Genomic DNA, 19,633 nt, shown 5'->3' with positions numbered 1-19,633 from the left:
GTTTCGCTGTCATGTGAAGCCTTCCCAGAAAGGAGTGCTACTGTTACAATAAAAGAATACCACAACAACACATCCTCTGTCCCAGCCACTATCGAAATTAATCACAAGCAGTGAGAGAAAGCTTCATTTGCCTCCTATCACAATAACTGTGTGTTGCAGTCAGCAACCTCAGGATCTCGTCCAGGGAAGCAGCAGGATTCTGGGGACCAGCATGAAACACCAACGAGACGGGCTCCCACTTCATGAAACCACTTATCCAGCATGGGAACAAACTCAGGATCAGAACAGAGAGCCCCGAACAGAGGCACAGCAGGTGTTTTTGAGGCACAGAACCCCCGAGGGTCTCCACCCTTGAGGGTGGAGTTCAGGGTCAGGGACCAGTAGAAACACATCAAGGGAGAACCCCCCCCCCCCCCAGGGACTCAAACCCAATCAGAGCACCTGGGCCACCCTTCACAAGGGGTTTGGGGAGGGACAATGTAATCCTTTGTTGTCCCTGAGGCACACTGCCACACCTGTTATGTTATGTTACCTGTCAACCAAAAATAAAATCATACTACAAAATACTATATACTACAGGTCCACAGTCCCTAGGGCTGTTCTTACTTCCCACTTTATCCCTAACAGGTAGTTAGGGGTAAAACTGGAAACATCTGCCCACTAAATCCCACGTAATTAAAACAACACTACTGATGATTAACACATCTGACTACACCTTTACTTGTAGTAGCTTGCCTGTCAAAGCTCAAATATACAAGCAAGACTCAGAGTTAGGAACTGTGAAAAACCAAATCAACCCTCCACCACCACCACCAATAAACCCCACACCAAAAAACCCAAACAGAAAATCCCAACCCCAAAATATGAGAACTGGAATTTAGGTGAGTTTTACCATTCTGCAGTGATCATCTTGCCTTTGCCTTACTTATTTCAAGAGTCAACTAGAGTATGCTTTTGTACTGGCCAGTGTGAAGATTCAAGTCTGATGAAGAGATAATCAGTTAGATTTTATTTTAGTGGAATATACAAGATTAGTGAAGATCATGCTCTGAGTGATTCAGCCTACACATTTCATTCTTTACTGCAAGGATAAACCCCAGATTCTGTGTAAGGGTATTGGTCAACCCAGCCCACATCTTCCCTCCTTCCCCAACACAAGCTGCTCTTGCCAGACTGTGTTCAACTGTCCCAGAGACCAGTGTTTGGTGCCCTTTTCTAGGAAGACCTTCTAATGCAGGTGAAGTGGTGCAATTGCAGGTGGTCTGCCAATATCTGATGGAAAGTCAAGTGAAACAAACAGCCAATCACAGACCCCACTAATTTATTTATACACTTTACTGTTAGAAGACTGAATACACATTTTTATCTTTCGCTCCTTAGTTTTGGTAGCTAAGTTTTGCATCTCAGTTTTGGTAGCTAATCATCACAAATCTTCTTATCATAGCTACCAACTTGCCATATGCAACAGTGTTTTTGTTAAATAAAATATACAAAAATATGCAGGTATTTGAGGTATATACATGCATAAATACACAGAGACATTCTGGTGCAAATCAAGATTTATCATCAGCTTCAAGCAGTGAGATTTATCACAGTATCTGGTTGTTCTGTCTGTTTTCCGCAGACATGCACTATCTAAAAATAAAAATTAATGGTTAGTGAAGCAGTCCATCAATATACCATTGAAATACTCCCTCAGTCCATAAAACTTCCTACCTTTAAAGAGTTAGCACCTCAGAACACTTAAAGGAAATAAAAACTCCCAATCCCCTGCATATAAAGACTCGCTTTTCAATTTGTTAATACTAGTTATAAATCAATAGCTGCATTTACTGGCAGTAGCCTTAAGTACATGTACTGCTATTTTTTTCTAGTTGCTCTTCTTTTACTACAAGAATCTGAACCATCACTGTGAAAATATTAATACTTACCACCATCACCCTTTTATAGAATCCACAGCTCATTTATTACAGGCAGGAAGGCATAGGCTACTAGAGGAAATAAATACTATCCAGAACAGCAAGGAATTTCTTTCAGAATGCACATTTTGAGTTGCCAGCTTTATAATGAAAGTTCTTGATCATTATTGAGAATTAGTTTATACAAATTGTATAAACATAATTGTATATATATACACACTCTATATGAATTGTAATAATTATCAGGTCAGTGTATGTCTAATACAGTTTCTGGGTTTTGAGTATTTGCTTCACTTTTCAAAGGCTGTTTTGTCTTTAATATATTCTACATGCAACGTAGCAAAACACAGGAATCTATTCCAAAACTTCAAGTTATTCTTGATGTCTTCCTACCAAGAGTGCAGCTATTTTTTCTGTCATCACTTCCATGTGGTCAGGACAGGCTTTCCTGAATCTCTTGCACGGCTTCCTTTGACCCCTGTGGACTGTCCAGGACGACCCCGTGGGTCACGATCAGTCCCATCGCTCTGTGCCATCTCTTCATCATATCTGGAGGTAAGGAAATCCCTTCAGTGCCTTGCCCTGCTACACAAACAGCAGTGGGTCCTGTATATTCTACTTCTACATTCTATTCTGTTTACTATTTAGAACTGGAGTTTGATACCAACTGTTCACACAGCTTCATGCAGGCATAGCAAGACATGCAACTGTGATTCTATGAATCTATAATTTTACAATACAGATCATCTTAAATATCCTTAGCCTCTGTTTGAAAGAAACAAGTCATCTGGCAGCTTTAGCCAAACTCCTGAGTTTTTAAATTTCATGATTGTGAAATTCCCCATGTACTTCTGCAGGTCTGTGGTAAAGCAGAACATCATCCAGTTGCCAGTTTAAATAACTCCTGAGTTATTGCTTCAAAGGGAGGATTGTTACCTGCAGCATTAAAACTCCAGTGTTGCATCACAGAGAGAGAAGGGAAAGAATGAGGTGAACTAAACAGCCACGTGATCAAACAAAACGCATTTGATGTATTTGGCAACACAACCACAGTGATGAGTGATTCTATAAATATCTAAATCCATTATAGCCTCAGATAACCTTAGAATAAATTGACATTTCAGCTGCTATGCAAATTCCGAGCAGAATTTGGTTATATATAACTAATTGTAATTAAGAAAAGATAATACTAAAAAATGTTTAGGAAAATCATAATATATACTAACACTGTTTTATAGGTATTCATAGCTACCATGTATATTCATAGCTACCATGTATATAACATTCATTAAATCTTAATCCCTAATTCAGACCACTTATATTTAACTGCTTTTACTACTATAGAGAAAAAATATTTGAGTATGAACATAGTGGATCAGCTATGTACATAAATGCATTCCTGACATACTGAGCAATTGCACCACTAGTGCTAGAGAACCTATCCAAACATTTTCTCAAAAAAGATGAGAAACTGTGTCAGCAGTATGGTATTGAAAGATCAGTGTTCTTCTGCATAAAACAAATCAATCCTATATAAATTTTGCAGACACTCCTATATAAAAAACTCATTTCCTTTATTTCTCTCTGTATAATACAGATCAAGGAATTAAAAAAATATCTGACCATTTCATTATTTATTATTACATTAAGAATTACAGGACTCAAGAGGTATAATTTCTATGAACTCAGAGAAAATTTGCATGGAATAACTTTTAAACCAGAACCAACTATTTTAACTGTTTAAGTACCATGTATATATTAGCCTCCATTCAATTAAAGTTCTGCACATGTAGAAGACATTCTCTTTGCTTCTGTCCCTCAGTTCTAGCTGCTGGAAGCTCGGAAGGTGCACGCAGGGGCTTGTAAGACAACATTCTCTCTGGACATGAGGCAAGGGAACTCTGCTTTAACGTGCTCCCACCTCCAGTGCAGCTCCAAAGAATTGAAGTGGAACTTTGTGCCCATTTTTCATATGAGAATGAAGTTCACTGTATCTTTTTGGTCTACATTACACATCAAAAAAAAGTGCGGTGACAGAAGAACAATAGCCTTTAGATGAAACACTGACAAAACTTACAAGACTTCATAATTGCCTAGAACCTCTTTTGGTGGAGATTTATTCCATTTGCAGTCAGGAATTTCCCCGTTAGGCACAGCAATGTTAAGCGTATCATTAATAAGATTATACTTCAAGATGCGATCATTAGCAGTGCTGGAAGTAAGAGAAGGCGAAGCATTAACCTACAAAAGGAAAAAAAAAATCCAGTCAGTTTTTAGAGTGTTTTCCAAACAGCATGTGTGATGTTTGTGTGTACTGTAAGGGAAATTGAGCCTTGGTGGCCCAAAGCACATCTTTCAGTTCCTCAGGCACTGGAAGGAATTCCCCACTGGGAATTTTTCTTTTTACTTAGACAGGAAAGTACCACCCTGTTAAGCGTCTGCCGTGTCAGCCTGAAGATTTCTGTTAAAATGAGATTCACCAGGGTGAATCAGACAAGACAGAATTTTTGTTTAATTTTCTGTTTACCTGGTTACAAACCCCATACATTTGAGTGCTTAAAATTTTCCCACTTTACACGAACAGCTGTTACACACAGAAGTCTGTGGCTCTCTTCTGGGTAAACAACTTTAAGTTATTATCTGAGTTCTCCCGTTATATTGTGAGCTGGAGGGGGCTCTCTATTCTATCTTGTTTAAATTAAACCATTTAACATATCTTTATTCCACACTTATTTTGGAGAAGTAGTATCAGAACAATAAACAGGTAATTTATTTTTTTATGAAATTTAGGTTTAGATTGAGAAGGAAGAAGGATGGATAAAATTTACATTGATCATACAGATCTAAAGTTAATAAACCAAAGAGAAATTAATGTAAAAAATAAAAAAGCTTTCCAAATATCCTAGATTGCCTTTGTATGCCCCTTTTGTTTCCTCTCAACCTCTAACATTAATGCCGTGACAGCATTTAAAAATTAAATTTGATGTTAGGCTCCATCAAATCAATGCCCACTTTCCCGGTACTGATCCAGTATTTAACAGGGCTGCTAACATTCAGACTGCCTCTGAAGTGCAGTTGTATGGATGCACTGTATTTAGAAACCAAAACAGCCACAAACAAATAGAAACACCAAAAAATAGGAAAGAAAAGCACATGCTAGCTTGGTCGTCACATGACTTATCTCACTTTCCAATGTTTTTCTTAATAATTTAAATAAAAAATATTATTTAAAAAGAGGGACACTGAAGAGACTACATTGAAATCTACTTAGTTTTGTTTGTGAAATTAAAAGGAAGTTTTTTCCTGTATTTTATAAAAACTTACCTCAATTAGCCAGGGCTTAAGCTTGTCATCAATGATAATGTCATATCCATAACACTCAAAGCAGTGTTTATCATTATTCATCACAGGCTGGGGAAAAAGAAAAGACAGTAATATGTATTAAAATCTACTCTTCAGTAAGTAACTCAATTACACACTTTCTTTGCTACAAATCACGTGATAACATTATGAATCTTTTACAACACTTTTCAGTGCCGTAATTCAAATATAAGCTTGCTAACTAGTAGGTTCTAGCACTGCATCTTATTTTGAGGCTGTGTGTAAATAATTAAGTACTAATGATTACATTGATGCCAAGTATTAAGTTAATTTCCCATTATGATTCCAGAGTGAAAATAAGTCTTTTTATGCTTTGCTAAAGTAATAAGTATACTTAAAGCCTGTGTGCATCAGGAGAAAACAGAAAGTTTGAAAATTTACAGCTTTATATAATTGTGAATTCTTTAAACTTTAGAAAAGCAATTCAAAGATCTTTCTTTTATTCTGCTGCTGTAACTATGCAGAAATTTTAGGTCAAACAATTACAAAATACATTTTAGAATTATAATTACTCAAGGAAACTACAACCCCAAAGCCAAGAGAGACCAAGAATCAAGTTGCTTAGATGCACATCCTCTAGAGAACCAAGAGCTTTCCAGCAACTGCTAAATATTTGCAGTATGCATGGTATAATACTTCTATGTGAATCTCATTAGATCTTTTAGAGAAAACTTTATGAAGGTTTCTGAGATGTTTTCCCCATGACTAATAATGAAGCTTTTAATTTCTTCATGGACTGCAAGAGGGAAGGAGGAACAAGAATCTAATTACATGTGCCATTTTAAGAAGGACAGAGGAATGGCAGATTTCATCCTCCATCATTTTCATCACTTTTCCTCTTCTAAGGTTCTGCTAACATTTGATTATATCCCTTTTCTTCTCCCAAGTACCTTCAGATATGATTGCACAGCAGAAGCCAGGTTAAGCCATGCTTCCCCAGCTCCCACTGAGCCTAGCTGCACGACCTTGTCCCTGTTTTTCGTGCTGATTCTGGTCTTCATCTGCTCCTTCCGTGACTCAGCTCATTCCCCTGGCAGAACACCAAGCCATCAATAAAGCAAGGTAGTAATTGTCAGTGCTCAAGTGAGCTGATTCAGCTCTAAACAATGCCAGCACAAGTCCAAAAGAGATGACAAGACAATGTACTTAGGACCAGGAGAGTCCTTGTCTACAGTGAGCTCCTCAGTTACGCCAGCTGACTCCCAAAGTGATACCTGCCCTGTAATGTGATCATAGAATACTACCCAAACACTAGAAAGTCACTCAAGCAGAGAACTGGCTGCTGCTTTTTTTCATGATAACTCTGTTACTTGTGTATAGAAGTGGTGAAAGTACATTATGTAACTTTGATGAACTAATAGCCTTAGGTTTCCTTTGATAAATTGTCCTCCAGAGATCTTTTTTTCTTTGACACATTTGTTATTGCTGGAATGACATCACACATTTTGGCAGAACTTGGAACTATTCACAAAGGCAGTATCAAGTCATATTAAATCATTTACAAATACCTCAAGGAAAAAGATTCACTCCTTCAAATATCCACAGACAGCTCAACCCCCTCACCCACCCAAGATTCAGTTCCCTCAAAAGATATCAAGAAATCAAGAGATAAGAGAGCTGCAGAAATCAGCATCAACAACATCATTCAAAGAGCAGAAAATAGATGAAGGGGTTTGAATGGCAAGCTCACTTCCATGGTTATGGGAAGCCTGCATCTGGAATGCTATCGCTGGCAGCACTCCAGGAACAGCACTCACCGCAACAGCCTTCAGGGACTGCACAATTATCCAGTGGATTTCATCAAACAATTTGTTGGTGACTTCCTTTCCACGGGTGCTCTCCAGATACAGGCGTAAGTTACTCACTGTCCACTTGCCTCCATGGATATGGTTGTAATCATCCTGAAGAGTTAAGGAGTTCACTCAGTCTAAAATTTTGAAGTTCAGTGTTGGGAAAGATGAAATAGTGATACCTTATGAATATGATTGTTTAGCAAACAATTCTGAAAATATGAAACCTAGGATTGAAATAGAATTGAAAACTAGCTTTGAGCTATAGGATATTGAGTGCTAGTTACTATATAATCAAAGAACAATAGCCTAGCCAGCTGAAAGAGAATCTCTGTTGATGAAAACAATACCCTTCTGCTGATAGTGAATCCAAAGGTGAAGCAGAAAGAGAAAAAATTGAAAAGTAGCTTTTAGAGTTTAAAATGTAACATTGTATGGCAATGTAGTAGTTCTGATAGGCTATATGTGAATTCTATAGAATGTGTGTTGTATACTGGTTGGTCACTAGGAATTAGAATATTCACTACAGAAAAAGATATAATGTATTGTAACAAGAACTTTGCTCTCTTAACTTTTCTTAACTTCTTACCTTCTCTTATTTCCACCTCTTACCCGCTCCTACTCTCTTGCTTGTCTCTTACTCTCTCTTAAGCTCTTCTCTTAATTTACTCTCTTAACTTCTCTGCTCTTACCTGCTCCTCTCTCAACTTCCTCTGCTCTTAACTCGCTCACTTCCCCTCTCAACTTCTTCTCTCACTCCCCTCTCTTACCCCATCTTGCCCCTCTCTCTCTACCTTCTTAATTACCTTCACCCTTCATGCTCCCCGACTCCTCTCTCCACTCTCTCTCTCCCTCTCTGACCATGTTTATGCTGTGGCTGGCAGCATAAATGGATCTCTTCCACCCTCTACCTAAACAATAAACTGCTTATACCTGAACAGCTGGACCCTGGAGAAGTCTCTCACCATGAGCCTGTGCTTTTTACACATATAGTTCAGCAGGTTTCTTTCATCCCCACACAAAGTCCCCTTATACTTACAAGCACTGGTCTAAAAACAAACCTGGCTAATTGCTCTTCCAGCTTTATGAAGACCTCAGCTTTGAACTGCCCTCAGCATAAACAACTGCTTTTATTATAGCTCTAATATGCTTGTATCACACATTGCAAATTAAGTAATAAATCTTTCATAGGAGAGAAAAAAACAACAGATACTTTGACAGTTTTATAGTAAAGAATGAGTTATGATTTGGAAATAGAAGTTTTAAAATGTGAAAGGAAAGAATTGAATGTTTTGCTCCTCTGGGGATAAAGAAAAAGCAATTAATGAGCAACAGCAGAATTTCACTGAAGGTAGCTGTTGTAAAATGTTGAAAGCGTTTGTGTTTATTTATTTAACAAATACAACTTGTCGGTATCTTCTTAATGGTGCTACTGATAAGCTACATTCAAGAACATAGTGAAATTATACCTGAATTGTTTTTAAAAGTTTAAATTTTCAAGTAGTTCAGTAGAAAACTTCACTAAGTGTTACTGAAATTAAACAAGGGGAAACAGTAGGTTTACCTTATATTGTCTTTTCAGAGGCTATCAAGGCTCTGCATTATTTCTCTTTAAATAGAAAGATAAGAGCAAAGACAGGGTTGTTCATACTGATGGACACGCATACATTCAGCCCTCAAGGAACTCTCAGGACAAATGCTTTGTCCCTTTAGAAAGTGTTCTCCTCAGAGCATTTCTGAGAATTAATGATTCTAAATTACAAAACACCGAATGCACAGAGCAGAAAAAGGTTCTCAGAAGAACAAATTCTGTCGTCCTCTAGGACAAGGTCAGAGAAGCATTTTATTGTTAGTCTTTTTCCTACAGCATTAGTAAATTTGGAAAAACTGCACAGTACAAATAAAGACCTGAAACATGGTTCTCAGGATTTGCTCCATGGAAACAATGTCTTGAGACCAGATTCCAGCAAGGGAACAGAGATCAGTTTCAGCCCTCTTTGCCCTTCAGAACAACAGATTGCAAAAATGTAGAGCTTTACACAATCACAATTGTTTAATTAAAGACATTAAAACAAAGTAAAAAGAATTATGTATAAGAATTATTGTTGTTTTGTTTGTATTACACATGCATTTTCCAGCACTTCATCATAATTTGTACAAATTACTGACAGCTCAAAAACTTTAGAAAACTAAAACTGTACAGTCTAAATGCCTCCAAAGTTACAGGCACATTTAAAACAGAACAAATAGGATGGGCAGCATAGCTTTATATTAAACTTTTCTTCTGCCTTTCTGCAAAACTGAACAGGTATCAGTGGTTTACAATTTACAAAAAGTTTTTCAAACATTCCAGTAATAATCCCGCATTCTTAGGCTGCTACTTCTATATTCATTTCTGTGGTCCTTTATTTTAAGTGACCTCACCACCACAGTCACTTCACTTATTTGGGAAAAATCTTGAAGGCCGTTCTTTAACTGGTAGAGAAGATGGAAGGGTGAATAAAAACAAGGCAGGCAATGTACCATGTGCTTCACATTTTCACTGCTCAACAGCACCAGGATTTTTTCTCTAAGTTATATGGGACCTGCTTTCACAATAAGTAATTCTCAGTGTGCCCTGTCAAACCAAAATGTTTGAAGCACTTTACAAATCTGCACCTGAGCAATAAAATGTTTGTAGAACTGAAAAACGGCATATTTGACCACTTTCCCTGGTTAAGAAGTACCAACATTATCATTCACATTCATTGTTACAGCAATATCCAGACAAAAACAGTTCTGCTATACTGCACATCTTATGAAACAGTAGCAGAGAAGGCACATTAAGCAAGGTTTCAGTTTAAGATATATTGCATATATCTTGTGTATGAGTGCATGTGTTTACCTACATTAATATAATCAGAGCATGCGTGTGTGTCCATACGTATTATTTTCCAAACCATTAAAATAAAGCTTCTGGCATTAGGAAGTACAGCAATAGAGTTTTAATGATTGTACTGGAGGCATGGTTTGTAAATCACAGACATCCGCTAAGAACACCAAGGGGACAATCATTATCAAGTCATTCCCTGAAGGAACAAGGCTTAGGAAGTGACACTTTATGCCCATCTGTGTCACCCCTGCCCCACTAACCTTCCCTCCCCACTGCTGAATTTCAGTCCATTTTGACATAAGTAAGGGCTGTCAAAGCTCTCATATTTCCACATGAATATCAATGGCAAATTACAGGACAGAAGTGTTCTGCAGGCAGAGCTCCAGCTTTGTCCATGCAAGAGGAAGCCACCAGATGGCCAGGCAGCACTTGTTTATCTCAAGTTTGCAACTGCACATTCCCTTTGTTTCCCACAGAAGGAAGGCAGGAGCAGGGGGCTGGGGGAACACTGGAAGGAGCTGGAAAGTTCTGTGATGAATAAGTGCTGGAAATAAAAAATTGAATTAACTGCATGCCAGAGAGAAAGGGAAGGGGAAATGAGGAAGGAGATATTAAGCCACTATTATAAAGTACACATCCACATGATCCAAGCTCATTAATTTCACTGTTCAATTCATACGTAAGCAAATTGGCTTTTCAATGAAAGGAGACCACTGCTCTCAACTACTGTGAGTCAATACTGAAGAGGTCACACTCTATTAGACCTTCAACTCATTATCCTGACTTTTGATTTGTGGTTTTCTAAAATTTCTATATTGTATTTGATTTGTGAGTGCAAGGTGAAGTATTTTAATTGCAAGATGATGAAGAACATGACAAAACCTTTTGATTCCAAGTTTTTGGGACAATTTAAGAAAATCAGTCTTGCTGCAAAAGAATATCTAAGCAATCAGCACACTTACCCCATGTTTCTGAATGGCAACATTTGTAAGATGTACAAACATGTTATCCAGTTCACTTGTACTTGGTGTGTATTTCACTGTGCAAAACCGGCAAAATCCAAGCTTATACCTTAAATGCAAAAAGTTATTAAACTGTGTTAAATCCCAGTAAGAAACAAGGAAGTAAGCATCCTAGGATATCCTTTGCAGGTTATGTGTCTTTGTCCAACATTATTCTGACTACACTGGACATTATGTCTAAACAAAACACAAAGACATGCAACCTTACATGTAACATCTCAGTGGACGATAGGTAGAGACCAAAACATAGAGACGAAGATCAAATTTCTTTCCACCAATTAGTAAGGGATTGTTGATGTAGAGTGAAATCACATAGGCTTCTTTGGAAGACTGAGACACAAACCTGAAAAATGCAAACTATGCCTCACAATATGATATTTGCAACAATACAACCCCTGAAGTCTTCCACTTCTTTAGAAGTGTTCTGTAAATTCTGAGTCAACTGAAATCTTGCATATTTCACTAAGACAATGTATAAAGTTGTAGTGGTTAATAATATTTGGTATCAATATCAATATCAGGCCTTATATAAAAAAAAATATACTTATATACCATAAAAAAGCTGAAAATACTGTACAGATGACCAAGATCAATTACCCACTTAAACGGACACAGCAGCTGATCAAGCTATTCAGAATGTAGCCAACAAGCCAGACTTTTTCCCTTGAAGAGAATTTAGAGCTTGGCAAGGTCCAGACGAGCAAAAAGAATGTAGTGCAGTACCTTCATTATTCAGGGTCTTGTACTACTGGAATATTTGCATATCTGCTTGGTGTGCAATTGCAAACCACTGTGAAAAGTTAATATAACTTTCAGATTGTGACATTCTTCAGATTCCAAATTCAAATGAAGGGAAAAATACTCAAATGATATTCAGACAGTCACTTGATCAGAGGAAAAAACTTTAGTTTGTGATCAAAACTCCTAGTCAGAGAAAAACATAAAATTGCTAACCTATTTCATCTATTTGTAAGGAGATCATCAAGACGTATATTATTTTGTGTTCCAAAAGGAAAATACATTTATTACATAGAAATGCAGTCTTCCTTTGTACTAGTTTAAAAAGTGATTTAATATATATTAAACAATTACTGAAATTGCTGAAGGGAAGATTTTTTCTATTGCTTCCTGTTATTTAATACTGTGAAGCAGAACAATTTCCTTCTGAGCAAGTTTTTCCCCAACAACACCAAAGGCAATTTTATAAAGAATATTAATTGAACAGTTCTGTCTACCTCCTCATACTAAAACAAGTTGTGTTATAACCTGTCGAAGGAGGAAGCCAGGTAACAACTGAGATTAAAGGCACACCTAACTATAAAATGACAAAGCAATAATAATAATAATGGAATATTTTTCCCATGCATCAGACCATCAGCATGCTGATATAGTTCGCCTAATTACAGAAAGTACAATAAAAAGTTAGGTTATAAGAACTTACGAAGATGTTTTGCTGTCTCGAGACCATTTTTTAATTTGGGAGAGTTTATTGATTAGAAATATTCCTTTTCCTTGAGCTTTGCCACAAGGTTTCATAATCCATGTGCTGGAAGGATTCTTTCTGAATTCTTCAACAAAGAGATTATAATCAGCAGGAAGCATAAAAGTCACAGGAACAAAATCTGAATTAAGAGGGGAAAAAACAGTGCACAATTAAAGAGACTCTATCTGAAAAGGCTCTTGACACAAGGACTGAAAAAGAAAAGTTCTGTATTTTCAGTTTTCCAGTCTGGCATGATCCACCTTCATTAAGACCCACATTGCTTTTTATCTTATTTACATCCTAGTTTTTACTAAAATAATTGCAAAATGTTGCACAATGCTAACTTCATAGATTCTAATTCATGTTTATTATCATTATATATATCATTACAATTATTATGTTATTTATTAATTCAATTAGATTTTCTTCTTCCATTGATATGCTGTACAATTAGAGTATTAGATACCATTCCAACTAAACGATTAAAATGTCTCAATTTGCTGTATCAACTTTGACCATTCTTTATCATGCTCTGTGCAGGCAAAAATCCCCTTAGGCAGTGTAATTTTTATTTCCATGTGACTCCCATTATTCTTATTTATTATATCTTATTCTGAACTCCTATTATTCTTCTTTGCTCCCACACTCAGTTTTACCATGATTACTGAAACCTAAAAAAACCCCATTTTTCACTTGTTACTTTTAAGATATCTTCACTTCCATCCTTAAAGAACTGCCTTCTTACACAGACGAAGTGTTTTCATTTCACTTATCCAAGATGTAATTCAACTCCACATATCCCACTCTGTTTTACTTCAGTGCTTTCTGATCATCAAACCAACTCTGCTTTCCTCATTCCCGATCTACTCTTGGTTTAATTTTGGGGTTTGGATTTTTTGGGTATTTTCATTTAGTCTAGTTTGCTTTTTATTTTATTTTCTAGCAGTCATTATTAATTCCTCAATTTCTCCCAAATTTCCCCTCTGAAGTGTTTATTTATTCAGTTCTGCCTAGAGCCTTTCTGCAAAAAGTTTTAGGTTTTGCTCCAGTGTAGTATTTTCACATAAAGTTTTTTCACTTTTGAATTAAACTGCAACCCTCTTTCATATGAAGTAGCAGAGCCTTTTGGTTTCACCACCAACCTAATTGCAAAGTATCTTAAACCCACGGTTTTCCCTCTCCAAAATAATTTTTGAGAAACTCCAAATGAATCAAACCCAAAAGATTAACAGAGCACTTCAAGGTAGCCACTTTAATGTCACAACACTCCAGAGGTTCAGTGCTTCATGCACAAAAAAGCTGATTTGATCCCAGTTATTGACTCCATAAGACAAAAGCTGAAAGTTGATAATAAGAACAACATACCCAAATAAATATATTTCCCATTTTCATCCTTTTCTGCAAGAGGACTTCCTTCTTTCTCAAGTTCTTTTCTGTATCTCTTGATGTTCTTTACCATCAAATCTTTTCTGGTCAGTTCATAGTGGTTTGGGAAATGATTGACAATTTGGTCATCAGAGAGGCGGTATCCAGTTTCCACACTGAACACATTTCTGATTGTTTGGACGCTCATCCTGAAACCAAAGCCATACCAAATTATTTCTCTCAAGAAACACAGTTCAGGATGACAAATTAGAGATATTTTCACTCCAATTTCCTCCTCTTTTCTCTCTCCTATTTCTCTTTGTATTTAATATTTTGCTGCAGTGACAATCCAACATGTCCTGAAGTTCTATTAACAAAGCAAATGAAATCCTACTGAAGGTGTAATCAGTCCCTCTATCACTACTGAAATGGGTGCAGGAAGTGAGGACAGAAAGATGAAATGGGTCCTACTGGACTCTGGCTTGTTGATGATCAGATCAATCCCCAGCAGGGCCTAAAAATGACTGATGTGCACCCAAATGCTACAGAATCCTCACTGTAAAACTGTTAATTCACATTCTTGAAACTCACCTTTCCTCTTCAAAAAAGCCACAAATCCAAACTGCTACTGACTGCCTTGCTACTGGGATTACAAAGGAATTCAAACATATGACTTGAAAACTGGCTAAGAGATCTTGATAAAAACACCTGTGATGTTTAGTTATATACCAGACGAAAGTGCTGCAGTGACAGAGTAATCAAATCAGTTATCAACTACATTTTTCACAGAAGATAAGAGCAGGGACATAGATGTAAAGAATTTCCCATATTAGATGTCTCAATGTGAAAATTTAAGAATATTTCCTGAATGCTACCAATCTGCTATATTATCATTTTAGGAAGAAACGAAGAAAACTAACCCAAAACAATACAACCACTCACCCAGCAATTTCCATGAGTGTTTCCCCACACTCCCAACTGCATCCCAAAAGCATGAGCAATTTACTAGATTCCTGTCCATTTAAATAAGTGGTTCACAAAGGGTACATTTGGCAACACAAACTGCCGTTCTGATGTATTTGAAAGAAACCTCATAAATTGTTTGGCTTATTTAAAGAGTACTGTTTCTGCCAGTTAATAGATTACTACATTCGAGGACAGCATTTCATGGTCTTATATTAGACAAACACCAAATGGGAAGTTTATTTACTCTCCTCCTTTTACCACAATCTAATCTAATTTCACATTCACTCTCAGTATTGAAATGTTGAATAATTAGCCTGAATATAAATCATTATCACTAAGAGAAGGAAAGTACAGTTAATTACAGAAGTCTGGACTCTGGTAACAGGGCAAGCCTCCATAACATTGATGGAAGAAATTGGTAATTGTAGCATACTTACCAATAAAAATTCCAGTCTTCATTTTCTGCCACCTGAATCCATCCTCTTTTTTCAAAGTTGTTTATTAGAACAGATTTTTCTATGTCAGTTACCCACTTTACTTTTCCTGCCATTATCCTAAAGCGGAATCAACCTGTTCGTACAGAAAAGTTTAAAGTTGAAAATAGGGGAGGATACAGGGAAGTAAAAGCAGAAGATAAGTGGCACCTAGACAACACTTTCACATATGTTTATTAGTTTAAAACCCAAGGAAAATAACATCTAGGCTCTGACTGATGCATTTCTCAGCTGGACAACTGCACACAAGGATATCGGTTACAGGGCCTATTCACACCCACCACCTTTTATAAATAGGCACACAACATCTGTCTTCCCTTAAATACTACTGACAGAACCCCCTATTCTACACTGGCGATGTTTAAAGAACCAAGAGTGGAGCACATACATTGTTTCTGACTTATGAACATGTATTTTTGCTTTGTTTTGAAGCAGGAAAGTTCATCTGGATCACATGGTGTCTGTAGAATAAAACCCCATGATTCCAAGAGAAATCCCTTACACTGTCTATGAATAATCAAGATTTGCAGTACCTCAGGTGAGGGAACTAAAGTTACTGACTTTAGTAAGTAGAAGTAAGTTCAACTGATATCATTAAACCCTCACAGGAGGATTTCCTCAAACATCGGGTTATTAGAAGAGTGATTACAAACTGCACTTCAGCTCCTGACACCAGATGTCACTTTCTACATTAGATCTCTCACTTGCCCAGGTCAGCTGTTTGTTAGGATCACTTGACCATTCTGGCAGGAAGGGACCTCAGCAAGTCCCCTGGTCCAGCCTCCTGCTCAGCGCAGGTCTGGACAGCTTGCTCAGAGCTTTACCCACTTTTTGAAAAGCCGCAAAGATACAGACAGCACAGCTTCTCTGGGTATCCCATCCCACTACCTCACTGACCTAATGGGGGTGGGGGTAGTGAGTGGTTGTCCCTATATTTTTATTATTTCCCCTATATTTGTTATTATTACTTACATTACTTTCCCAAGAACAAAACTCACCATACAAAGGAGTGGGAGAGAGCTGGGTTATCACACACCCACAAGCAACACCATCTACTGCCCCTTCTACATACAATTTTCCATTGAAAAGTAATTACCTTTACTAAAATCACCTTTACTAAACATAGTAATGTAATTAATAATGTTAATTCAATTTAATGTTAATACAATTTCTGAAAGTAACATGTTGGACTGGAATTCGAGGGGGGTCTTCATTTTCCAGGACTAGATGTGAAGATGTACATTTGCCTCTAAGCTCAGGCCCCTACAGTTTCTTTCTGGGAGGTATAACCCATATAATCCCACATAGACTATTTATCCTGTTAAATCCTACAAGGCCAAAATGTTTACTAATAAACTTCAGTTTTAGAAAGTTTAAGACACACATTTTTTTATTCATGTCGTTAAAGCAATTTGACATCAAGCTTCAAGAGAAAAGACCATACAAAGGCTCAGGGTCTGTCTTCTTGTGTGTGCTTTTATATAACCCCTAGTTCTACAAGGTCATGGTCTTTCTCTGGGCCTTCCAGATATTAGCAGAACAAAATTAAATGAAACAATTAATTTATTTGTACTGAAGTTTGTATGACTCACCATCAGTGACTCATTAATACCACACACCACCTTGCTGTTGTTTTGAAAGTTCAGGGATTAATCTGCTTGGAATACAATTGTCCCTTCACAAGGAAATGCACTAAAGGCTACAATGGTATTAACCAACCACAATGTAAACTTTTCAAAAGGCTTTAAACCAATGTTCTTCATATCTCCAAGCTACCCCATGAGGTTCACCAAAATTCAAACCTAACATTATACCTGTTTCTCTTACTCCTTGATCAATTCACACACAGGAAGGTGAGCTAAAATTAAGCCAGAGCTGAACACTGGAGACAGGTTCTACCAGAAATCAAAAGAAAAATTACAAGAGTGCAATTCTTTTCCTGTTTTGGGAACTTGGTGCCTCACAGATCACTCCTGCTACAGGATTGAAAGGATAGTAATACAACAGCAGACTGAAAATTCCTCCTTGGTTTCTGCAGAGTTTGATCAATCTCAGATGATGTTTAAGTGGCCTGTAAACAAAATCTTCCTATTTTGTACAAATAGATAACCAGAATGCACAAAAAATAATATCATTTTAATACAATATAATTTTCTAGAAGAATCCTCTAATCTGCAAATAGGTATTTCTAGATAACACTATGAGATTGCATAAGATAGTTACACATTCAAACTTCTGGTCGGCTGAGATCCTTAGCTTCACAAAACCTCAAAGAAGAGCTGCATAACACAGCCATAGCCTGCATATTTGTAGTAAGTCAAATCCTTCACAAAACACCAGAGCTCCTACTCAAGAGATAGTAGGTATGTGACAGAGGCACAGCAGGCCTGCCACTTCTCCAAAACACTGCCTTTCCTTCCCAGACTGCTCCCACGGGCAGCAAGGAAGCTTGGCAGCAGCCTAACCCCCAGGTGAGACCTCCTGCCCTGGTACAAACTGATGAACCGAGATCCAAAAGCAGACTGGTTGGCATTACTGCCACTATCAGAAGCCAGTGCTGCTGATGGCAGAGTTTTCACACCACAAAATATGGGTGAAGCTGTGCCTCTGGCACCCGACCCAGCAACCTCCATTTCCTTCTAACAGTACAAAATGTAACTTCATTATTAAGTTTACTACTGGAAAATCCAGTTTGGCTGTGCAATTAGAGGAGACCAGCAGGCCTGCTGCGAGATTCCTTTAGTGTTAGGGAGGAGAAGCCCAAGACTGAAAGAGACACATGGCTGCGTGTGCGTGGGCGTGGGGGGTGTTTGGTGTGATGGAGGGGTGTGTATGTATGTGTGATGTGTGGTGTGGCGTGTCTGTGTGCATTTGCGGGCTGTCTGTGTGGGGAAGAAGCGGGTGTGTGTGTATGTGTGTGGGAAGTGTATGTGTGTGTATGTGTGCGGCGTATGTAAGAGTGGGTGTATGTGGGACAGGTATGGGGCTGTGGAAAAAGGGGATAGGATTGGGGATGTGTGTGGAGGGGCTGTAGGCGTGTAGAGGGCATGCTGGGGAGGGGATGGACACCCACAATCCGCCCCACGCCCCGTGCTCACCTGCCGGCGGGAGCGCGGCCTCTGCTCCCCTCAGACCCGGCCGTCCCCGCCGGACGCCGGCATCGCCCCGCCCGTTCCGGCCGCCGCCCGGGGGCGGGGCTGCTGGGGCCTCCGCCGACCATGTTATGTGCGGGCCGGGGCGGAGAGAGTGGCGAGGCTGGGGCCTGCATTCCGCCGAGGGATAGGAATGTGCGGCAGTCCCGACGGGAAAGCCCCGAACCCCGCCCAGGCACCTCAGCCTCACCCCCTGCTGTTTGGGGACGTTTTGGTCTCAGGCCTCCGCGGCCTGGGCCTGCCCCACCGTCTAGGAACAAGTCCCTAACAAACATCAGGCCATGAGTAAAGAGGGGTTTGTGAAAGGCCATCGGGGGAAAAACCTTTCTGGATGTTACCAAAATATAAAAGCTTCAGGGACACTCGGCTGCCAATGCTCAAGTCCGTGTTTGAGCCCATAAAGTGTTAAAATGCACATAACCATACAACTGCAGGAACATCTGCTTTTGTACGGATACTGTTCAGAGGAAGCAGGCAAACTTTCGCCCAAAAATTTCATCACAGAACCCCAGATTGGTTTGTGTTGGAAGGCACCTCACAGCCCATCCCGTTCCACCCCCTGGCGTGGGCAGGGACACCTGCCAGTATCGCAGGTTGCTCCGGGCCTCATCCAACCTGGCCTTAGACACTGCCAGGGATGGGGCAGCCACAGCCGCTCTGGGCAGCCTGTGCCGATGACAACAACAACAACGTGATCAACAACTCTAATTCACAGTGAGAGCTGAATGAGAAAAATAGTACATCAGAAGTTACAGTTTCAGTTCCTGTGCAGAGAAGCCTGATTTACGCATACAAAAATCCTTCCAAACAGATTATTAAGACACCTGCCATATATTAAGGTCACCAACATTCTGTGATAGACTTGATACAAAACAGTAAGATACTATGTAGTAGACTCTAGAGATCTGAAAAGTCTGAGGGAGACATTGCAAGACAAATTACATCTAATACTTGTTTAGTCTCTGTAAGACAAATGACTCATTAAAAAATAGATACATTAAGACAGTAGCTGAAATAAGCAGTTTGCAGTATGTTGGACTACAGCAAATTCCTAAGAGCCTTAATTCCCCAAAGAATCTGAGTACAATAAATATGCACTGTAATTTACCAGGTGATGCTACAGTAATAGGCTATTTCAAGGATGCAACTACAAGGAAAATATTAATTTAATAATTCATATAACTGGGGC

The 19,633-nt window shown here is 38.5% G+C and overlaps 1 protein-coding gene across 3 annotated transcripts; it reads right to left on the bottom strand.

Moving 5' to 3' along the window:
• Positions 1 to 1,304: 1,304 nt before the first annotated feature.
• TTLL1 (TTL family tubulin polyglutamylase complex subunit L1) lies at positions 1,305 to 18,457 on the bottom strand. 3 transcript variants are annotated; one of them, XR_015772492.1, is made up of 11 exons: positions 18,391 to 18,457; positions 15,236 to 15,368; positions 13,833 to 14,041; positions 12,426 to 12,606; positions 11,193 to 11,327; positions 10,925 to 11,033; positions 7,058 to 7,201; positions 5,244 to 5,330; positions 3,997 to 4,160; positions 1,932 to 2,468; positions 1,305 to 1,635 (listed from the first exon to the last, which is right to left on the bottom strand). XR_015772492.1 is itself a non-coding variant. In XM_014261684.2 (11 exons), the coding sequence occupies exons 2-10, from the start codon at positions 15,346 to 15,348 to the stop codon at positions 2,339 to 2,341; spliced, it is 1,272 nt and encodes a 423-aa protein (XP_014117159.2). In that variant the 5' UTR covers positions 15,349 to 15,368; positions 18,391 to 18,457; the 3' UTR covers positions 1,305 to 1,635; positions 2,313 to 2,338. The 3 variants fall into 3 exon arrangements, 2 of the variants coding, with proteins under 2 accessions (XP_014117159.2, XP_087911310.1); XM_014261684.2 differs by having other exon boundaries at positions 2,313 to 2,468; XM_088055184.1 differs by lacking the exon at positions 1,932 to 2,468.
• Positions 18,458 to 19,633: the final 1,176 nt, after the last annotated feature.

Source organism: Pseudopodoces humilis, chromosome 5 (assembly GCF_049639895.1).
Source record: "Pseudopodoces humilis isolate 2021_Gansu_Grassland_sample_001 chromosome 5, ASM4963989v1, whole genome shotgun sequence".
Classification (NCBI taxonomy): domain Eukaryota; kingdom Metazoa; phylum Chordata; class Aves; order Passeriformes; family Paridae; genus Pseudopodoces; species Pseudopodoces humilis.
The sequence above is the reverse complement of the archived record's forward strand: the minus strand, read 5'-3'. Positions and strand labels throughout refer to the sequence as shown.

Bases quoted from the DNA above. Each gene is read 5' to 3' on its own strand.
- TTLL1 (XM_014261684.2), bottom strand. From the start codon at position 15,348: ATGGCAGGAAAAGTAAAGTGGGTAACTGACATAGAAAAATCTGTTCTA. The intron at 12,607-13,832 runs GTATGTTGTTCT...CTCTTAATTCAG, and splicing joins TGGGAAATATATTTATTTGG to ATTTTGTTCCTGTGACTTTT. The intron at 7,202-10,924 runs GTAAGTGTGCTG...TTAACTCTTCAG, and splicing joins TTGCCATTCAGAAACATGGG to GATGATTACAACCATATCCA.